The sequence below is a fragment of the Petaurus breviceps genome, unplaced genomic scaffold, assembly GCF_028583685.1.
Source record: "Petaurus breviceps papuanus isolate PSGF00001 unplaced genomic scaffold, PetGlider_PUasm1.0 99, whole genome shotgun sequence".
Classification (NCBI taxonomy): domain Eukaryota; kingdom Metazoa; phylum Chordata; class Mammalia; order Diprotodontia; family Petauridae; genus Petaurus; species Petaurus breviceps.
The window spans coordinates 19,892,694-19,900,812 of NW_027187465.1; the positions used below are offsets into that span (position 1 = coordinate 19,892,694).

General features: G+C 51.4%; 1 protein-coding gene across 1 annotated transcript; it reads right to left on the reverse strand.

The window, feature by feature from the left end:
* Window positions 1-20: 20 nt before the first annotated feature.
* Window positions 21-7,175, reverse strand: CFAP73 (cilia and flagella associated protein 73). The gene is made up of 7 exons (XM_069081653.1): window positions 6,903-7,175; window positions 5,506-5,611; window positions 4,712-4,816; window positions 4,184-4,384; window positions 2,619-2,840; window positions 620-778; window positions 21-130 (listed from the first exon to the last, which is right to left on the reverse strand). The coding sequence occupies exons 1-7, from the start codon at window positions 6,959-6,961 to the stop codon at window positions 35-37; spliced, it is 948 nt and encodes a 315-aa protein (XP_068937754.1). The 5' UTR covers window positions 6,962-7,175; the 3' UTR covers window positions 21-34.
* Window positions 7,176-8,119: the final 944 nt, after the last annotated feature.

Here is an 8,119-nt window from a genome sequence, read left to right on the forward strand (position 1 = left end):
TGTCCAGACCTACCTCTCCTGTCAGCAGCTTCCCTCAGGGAATGGGCCTCGTGGTCAGCAGCGGAGGGTTCAGGCTCTCCCTGGTCAGCTTGGCCACCGTGGCAGAAAGGTCCCGGAAATACTGCTGTACCTGGGAACAGCAGGCCACAGCTGGAGTCAGGAGCCTGGCTTCTCGATTCCCCAGGGGCATTGCAGCAGGATGTGCTGGGGTCTCATCAGCCCCGTGCCAGACTGACAGTGTCAGCTAAAAGCCTTCCCCTGCTTCTCTTAGCTGTAGTGCCTTCCCTCCCAATGTTTCCCCCACTTATCTTTTTTGTACCGTTAGCTTGTATGTCAACTTGCGTTGGCTTGTCTCCCCCATTAGACTGTGGAGAGTAAGTTACAGACAGAGCCAGGTCCAGACCCCCCTCTTAGGCAAGGGCTTTTCCCACCATGGGTTTTCCCCCCACATTGCTGACTCATACAGGGCTTTGCCCCATGATTTTGGCATTATTCTCTGTTCTCTGACCTGAGTTCACAGGCCATCTCTAGGTGGAGGCATGGAAAGGTAGGGTAGAGGTGCTTCCTAGGGCCTAAGAAGCATAGCCCTGGGTGCATCTGAGACTTTGGGCCCCCTCACCTGCTCCAGCTGCCCCTCTGTGTCTTCCACGGCCAATGTAGGGGCCTCCTTCTTCTGCTTGCAGACTATCTGGTACAGGTTGAGGGCCGCCATCTTGATCTGTCCAAGGAGCAAAGTCTTCTGGGCGGCTGTGTTCTGGATGTGGACCCATCTTGACTCCTGGAGACACCCAGGGGGAGTCAGCTCAGCCGGAGGGGCTGTGGTGGGCGAACTCCCTGTCCATCTTTATCGGCCCTAGTTCCCAATTTACCCAGCCCTGAGCCCCAACTCCCAAGAGATCTTGAACCCTCACACTTTAGCCTTCAACTAATGGATGGTAGGCTGGAGGAGGAAATCCAGGAGACTGGTCAGCCCCAAGTCACCTCAAAAATACCCTCCCCCCAAAGTGCCCGAGACAAGAAATAATCTTCCCATCGACTTCAGTAAGAATCGGTCCATTTTGCCGAAAGGGAAGACTTGGGGGCAAGATGGTTGTTGTTGAAATAGCCGACCCTGGGTCCTGGAGGACAAAACTAAAACCAGTGGCTGGAAGGGGAAGGTGGATTCTAATCGAATATGAAGAAGAATTTCCTGACAGACCTTTTAATAACGGGATAAGCTGACTTAATACCGGTAGGTAGGAAATCCCCCCTCCATGGTAGTGGGTTAACAATAACCTAGAGGAAATGATGTAGGAGAGATTCCTTGTGCCATGGATTGGACTCAGAGGTATGCCAAAGCCAGCTTCAGCCAGGAGAGCCAATTGTTAAATTTTCAGCATCTCAGAAATCAAAGGTTATTTTTTACTGTTTTGTTGTCTAGACTTAAAGTGACGTAGAGAATGCTAGTGATGCAGATTAGGCTCAAGTGTGCCCAGCATGCTTTTTATCCATTCTCAGAGAGTTGGTTGTTAAATATTCTCCTGCACACCTCTTGTTGGACAGGATGACTGTTGAGATTGTTTCCAAGTCTAGGATGAGCCAGTAGCACAACAGTCAACCAGTGAGCCTTTATCAAGTGCCTATATGTCAAGCACAGCCGTAGGCACCAAGGATACTGAGACAGAAATGAGACAGTGATTTTGAGGGGAGATGCCAGCAGCTGAGGGGATGAGGAAGGTCCCTCATGCAAAATGTGATGCTTCAGTTAGGTCTTGGAAACCAGGAATTCCAGAGGCAGAGGGGGAGGAGGGGGTGCATTCCAGGCATGGGGCACAGCCAAGGCAAAGGCACAGAGATGGGAGATAAGACAGGAAAAAAACAGCAGAGACCCTTGGCCTTTCTGTCTTCCTATCCCTATGCCTCATGTAGGTGCTTAATAAATGCTTATTGATTGATTAATTGACTATTGTTTATATAAAGGGGAGTAATAGATCACAAGGCTGGAAGGAGAGATTAGAGCCAGGTAGTGATGTGCTTCAAATGCCAAATTGAGGTTCTTGTATTTGATCTCAGACGAAGCCTTGGAGATCACTGAACACAGTAAAAAGAACACGGCTTGGAAGCGAGTCCTGGTTTGAGAGATTGCTCTGAGCCCTAGTATATGTGACCATGGTCAAGCTCACCACTCTGTGCCTCAGTTTCCTTATCTGTAAAATGAAGATAGTATAGAGCACTCCAGCACCGACCCTGGAGTCAGGAGGACCTGAGTTCAAATCCAGCCTCAGACAGTTAACATTTACTAGCTGTTTGACCTTGGGCAAGTCACTTACCCCCAATTGTCCTGCCTTTTCCCCTCCAAAAACAAACAAAAAAGCAGTAAAGAACATTAGACTTGGCACCAGGAGACTGGGTCCCGACCGAGTTCTCCCTCTGGGCTCTGGTCGCTGTGTCAGTCGGTCACTCTGTCCTTCAGTTTCCTCAACTGTAAAACAGCTAGTGTCTGGCCTCCCTTTTCCTTCCAGGGTTGCATTGTGCAAACTGGAAAGGTGAGCCATTATTTATTCTTCCGTGACTTTCCGCCCCACTGGAGAGCAGGAGAGGGAAAGGGAAATGGTGCCTGGGAGACCGAGCCCACCTACCCACTGCAGCGCCTCAGTCCTGACCTCCTCCAGCCGAAGCTGCAGGTCAGCCAGCCGGTTATTCTGATGCAGGATTTCGTCATTCTTTTCCTCCACCAGTTTGAGCAGCTCGGCTCTGGCATCCTCCACGGCCGTGTGCAAAGCCTGCTCCCGCTCCACCAGGATGGCCTGAGTCTCAGACAGCCCACTGAACCGGGCCATCAGCTCGGGGATCTCCTGAAACTGGAAGAGAAGGCGAGGGCAAGCATACCTGTGACCTTACACTTCTTTCCCCCAGCAAGCCTAGGAAGTAAAATCACTATCCCCATTTACAGATCGGGCTCAGAGAAGTCATGTTACATGAGTTCTTCACCTGGGTCTGTAACATGTATTTTTAAAATATTTTTATCACTACAGCTCAGTGTAATCGATTTCTTTCGTGAACCTGAGCATTGTATATTATGCATCTAAAAACATTCTCCTGCTGGGTCTGGAGGCTCCTGGTATAATCCCTTCTACTGGGGCAGGGGAGGCTGAGGCTGATGATCATCTGACCTCAGGAAGAGCCAGAGCCATTGGGTGTCCCTGACTGAGTGAGCTTCCCTGGGTGGGCGACCACCAGACTGCCCCAGGAGGGAAGAAGAGGCCCAAGCTAGGAACGAGCCCATGAGGGACGCTTCATTTCCAGCCAGGCATGACAGTGATTTTGTAGTTTGGTAATTTTCAGTCATGTCCAACTCTTTGTGACCCCATTTGGGGTTTTCTTGGCAAAGATACTGGAGTCATTTGCCATTTCCCTCAAGCACAATGAGGAAACTGAGGCAAACAGGGTTAAGTGACTTGTCCAGGGTCACACAGCTAGTAAGTGTCTGAGATTGGATTTGAACTCAGGTCTCCCTGACTCCAGGCTCAGTGCTCTCCACTGTACCACCTAGCTGCCCAGGCATGAGAGGAAAACCTAGTTTAGAAAACACAAAATAAACATACCAGGCTAACCTACTTTCCTTTTTTTTTTTTTCTAATGGAATTACTTAACTAGGGGATCAGGGGAATGTTTGCCTCTGTTTTGACAGAGTATTTGCTGAAGTAAATAATACTGTCATATTAGCCAGTAGTGGGTTTAGGTCAGCAAGTGGTCAATGTACTTATAGCCTCGAGAGGAAGGGAGCTCAGGAGAAACACAAAACCAAGACAAGAACAGACCTCCCCCCCATCATTCCTGCTTACCCTGAGTGTCGGGATGGTTACACATGCACACACACACAGCAGTTAAGACACCGCCCTCTGCCTTTTATAACCATTACAACAATAAAAAATGAATTCTGTTGAAGTTAAAAAGACCAAGACCTTTTTCTTTCCTTCCTTCCTTCCTTCCTTCCTTCCTTCCTTTCTTTCTTTTTCTTTCTTTCTCTCTTTCTCTCTTTCACTCTCGCTCTTTCTTTCTCTTCCTTTCTCCCTTCCCTTCTCTCTCTCTCTCTCTCTCTCTCTCTCTCTTTTCTTTCTTTCTTTCTCTCCTACTGGGTAAGTCCCTGGGAGGGAGGATATTTCTGGGGCTGCCTTGGCTCCTTCTGGACACAAGTGCTCACCTCCTCAGACTGGGCCACCACTTGCTCCAAGTACTGGGCGAAGGGTCTGTATTTGGCCAGTCTCTGCTCCAGCTGCTCCTTTCTCTGAATGAGCCCCTCTAGTTCCTCCTTCAGTGCCATGGCCTCAGCCTCCTTCTGGGTAGCGGCCTGCCGCCCTTCCTCTGCTCGGCGCAGGGCCCGACTCTGCTTAGCCTCTGTGTCCTGGCCAGAGGAGGAGTCATTTTTTCAGCCCTTGACTTCCCATGTCGGACCTTGCCTGCCCTGCCCTCTTATATATATATATATATATAGGGTTCGATAGAGATGGGGGTACCGGGCAATGCCAGAGCCAGGCAGGCAGGGGAGGGATCTTCAGAACTGGATGGAGGCACCCACGAGGTCGAGCCTGGCCACAAGTCTAGCCGGGGATTCTAAACCAGTCATCCCCCCCTTTCCAGGGCTTCCCCTGTGGGTGCCTTAGGGAAACAGGGTCTGCAGCGTACCAGCTTTCTGGGAGCCTGATGCTCCCGCATGCCAAGAGCCTCCCACCTTCAGGAACTTGTCAAAGCGGACCATGGACTCCTTCAGAGAATCCTCCTTCTGTTCCAGGGCCTCTCTGCGCTGCTGCAGAGCCGACATCTTAACCTGAAACTCCTGAGGGTTAAGAAGGGAGAGGAGGATTCAGCTGGAACCTGGAGGCACACACACACAGACACACAGACACTCACACACAGACACACACACACTCACACACAGACACACACTCACACATACAGACACACACACATTCCTACAGGTCATTGAGTATTTACTGGTCTATGAGGAGACAGAAAGTGAGCCAAGAGTAGGAAAAATTCTAGAATGTCAGAGCTCAAAGGAGCCATAGAACATGCAGTATAAGGTCTAGGCCAAATCTTAGAACAGGGAATGTCAGGACTGGGATAGAACAGGGGGTGACAGAGCTGGGAGGGGCCTTAGAGAATATTTTATCCAACTCCCTGTTTTTACAGATATGAAACTCAAGTCAAGGGAAAGTAATTTGACCAAGTTCACCCAGCACCCGGATTTATTGTCCAATCCAGAACCAGAGCTCACATCTCTGAATCCCAGTCTGGGATTCTTCCATTACAAAATCTCCCCCCTGCCCACCAAGACCCTGGCACTCATCTGCACAGCTTCCCCAGGAGGACCTCAGCTCAGGCCCTGACAGGGACGCAGGATGGAAGTGCTTAAGGACCCCTCCGCAGCCCTGGAAGCCAGGGAGAGAGGCCAGGCTGGCAGCCCCATCTCCTCCCCTGCCTGCTCCCTTCTCTCCCCCTTGCACTGAGGCCAAGCAAGGTCACCTCCTTCTTGGCCTGTAGGGTCTCCTCCATCTCTGCTGTCTCCTGCTTCTTCTCCAGCAGCTGGGCAGCATGGCTGATAGAGTTATCCTCATGTGCCAGGGGCTTCCTGAGGGAAGAAGAAAGTGGGGGGCAGCACTTTGGGGCACCTCCCTGGCTGCCCTGCCAGCGTTGCCAGGTTGGGTCCTTGGAGAGGAGGCAAGAGGGGCCATGTGGATGGACCAGGACCACTCTTGCCCATAGATACAGTGGGTGGGCACTACTTAGTCCAATATAAGGAACCAGGAGAGCCCTTCCCTTCAATATCTCCCCAACAGTACCAGAAATGCCATGGCTGGCACATTATCCTGTCCCCTGGTGCCACTGCCTAGCTATCAGGCTTCAAACAAGCTTCAGTTTCTCTCTGTAAAATGAGGTTGGACCAAACAGTTTCTTCTGGTGCTAGACCTGCGGGATCCTCTGATGTTCTGTGTTCTAAGGCAAACCAACTGATCAAGCATGTATTATTTCCTCCTTCTGTGCTAGGCACAAGAGCTATGGCCACAGTTACAGTCTCCTGGGGAAAATGACATGTGCAGATAAATGAGACAGCTAGCTAAGGCCTGTGGATGAACACTAGACTTGGAGACGGGGACCTCTGAGTTAAAATCCTGCCCCAAACACACACTAGTTATGTGACCTTGGAGAAGCTACTTAATTTCTTTGCACCTCAGTTCCCTCATCTATAAAATGAGAGGGTTGGTCTTCACGGCTCCAAGGTCCTTTCCAGCCCTGACATTCCCTGTTCTAAGGTCCCTCCCAGCCCTGACATCCCCTGTTCTAAGGCCCCTCCCAGCTTTGACATTCCCTGTTCTAAGGTCTCTCCCAGTTCAGTTCAGAATTCTGTGTTCTCAGGGCCCTCCTACCTCTGATAGTCTATGTTCTAAGAGCACTCCTCCCCAGCCCCAGCTCTTACATCCCATATTTCTATTTTTCTTCCCAAGGGGGTCCTTCCTGGCTGTCACAGCCATTTCATCCTAATCCGTGAAGCCTCTGTGGGCAGAGATAAGAGGAAGGGAGAGGGGAGGAAACAAAGGGCGCCAGGTATGGAAAACCGTTGAATAACATGGGGTAGGAAATAGCTGGGGTACAGATTTGGGGTCAGACCCAGGTACCCCATAGATCTGGCAAAGCTGCAGCACCCCCACCCCCACTCCCGCAGCCGTTGCTGGGTAGGCTTACTTTCTCTGTGCCCTCCTCTCCCCTCCCCACCCCCTGCACCCCACATTGACGCATGCATCCCACAGCTCTTGGGAATGACTCTTCTCTTCAGCCAGCGGCCACCCCATCCTGTGAAGGGACTCTGCAGGGGGAGGTGGGGTCCTCCTGGCCGTCCCAGACCCATGTGGTTCCCCACTCACTGTGCCAGCAGCTTTTCTTCCAAGACCATCTGGAAATACTCTTCCCAAGGCACAGACATACTCTTTGTTTGACTGCCTGAGGACTCTGTAAAGCCTGGAGTTTTGCAAGTGTGTGGGCTTACACACACTGCACACAGACACACACACGCCCCAGGCACCCTGGGGTCTGAGGATTGGGACCTACTCAGCTACTCAGTGCATTCTCCGGATATGGGAACGGGAGCTCAGCCCCCACGCGGTTGCTAAGGCAACAGCCAGCACAACGTTCTGTTGCCTGGTACACAGCCCCGACGTTCCCCAGCTCTTTACCCAGGGCCCTGTTAGCGTGCTGCCAGCGAAGGCAGAGGACCCGATCATGCTTCTTAGGGGTGGGGCTAGAGGGATGGTGAGGGAGAACGAGGGAAGGGGACAGCATCTGCCCTTTCTTGGCTTGGTGTTCCAGGGCAAGAGGTCAAAAGACATACAGAGCTGAGGGGTCCTGAATCAGTCTGTCAGTCTGTCAACAAGCATTTATTAAGCATTTATTAAGTGTCCCAGGCACTGTGCCAAGCCCTGGGGGTACCAGGAAAGCCAGGAATAGACCCCGCCCTCAAGGAGCATACATTCTAATAGGGGAGACAACATGTAAACAGCTATGTGTAAATGATGGAGTCAGTGGGAAAGGTTGGGGAAAGACTTCCAGCAACTAGCGGGGTGTGAGCCTAGTACTAAAGGAAGCTGGGAAAAGTCAGAGACAAAGGCAAGGAGGGAGGAGAACAGCCAGTACCCAGAGGCAGATGGAGCGGTTTTGTGTTATTAATCAATCTATCAATCCATTAAAGTAGGCGGGTGTTGTGGGTAGGTCCAGTGCCTGGGGGAGGGTACTGTGTAGGGTAAGAAGGCTCTGAAGGGGCCAGGTCATGAAGAGCTTTGAATGTCAAAGGATTTCTATTTGACCCTGGAGGTCACAGGGGACCACTGGAGCTCATTGAGCAGGGGTCAGGTCTCTTTAAAGACTGGCATCTCCTAGGCTGCAGGAGGGCTTGGGGTCTCCAGCCTAGGCTGACCCTCCATCCTCACACTCATCCAGCCTTCCCACTTCCTTTTGTTGGATCATTGGACCCCCAACTCCCTTATGCAGGTGTCCTCCAAGACAGTCTGTCTCTCCTTCCTTCCCTCCTCCCTCTTTCTCTCCCTTTCCTTCCCCTCTCTCCCCACACATGTATATAAACATAAAC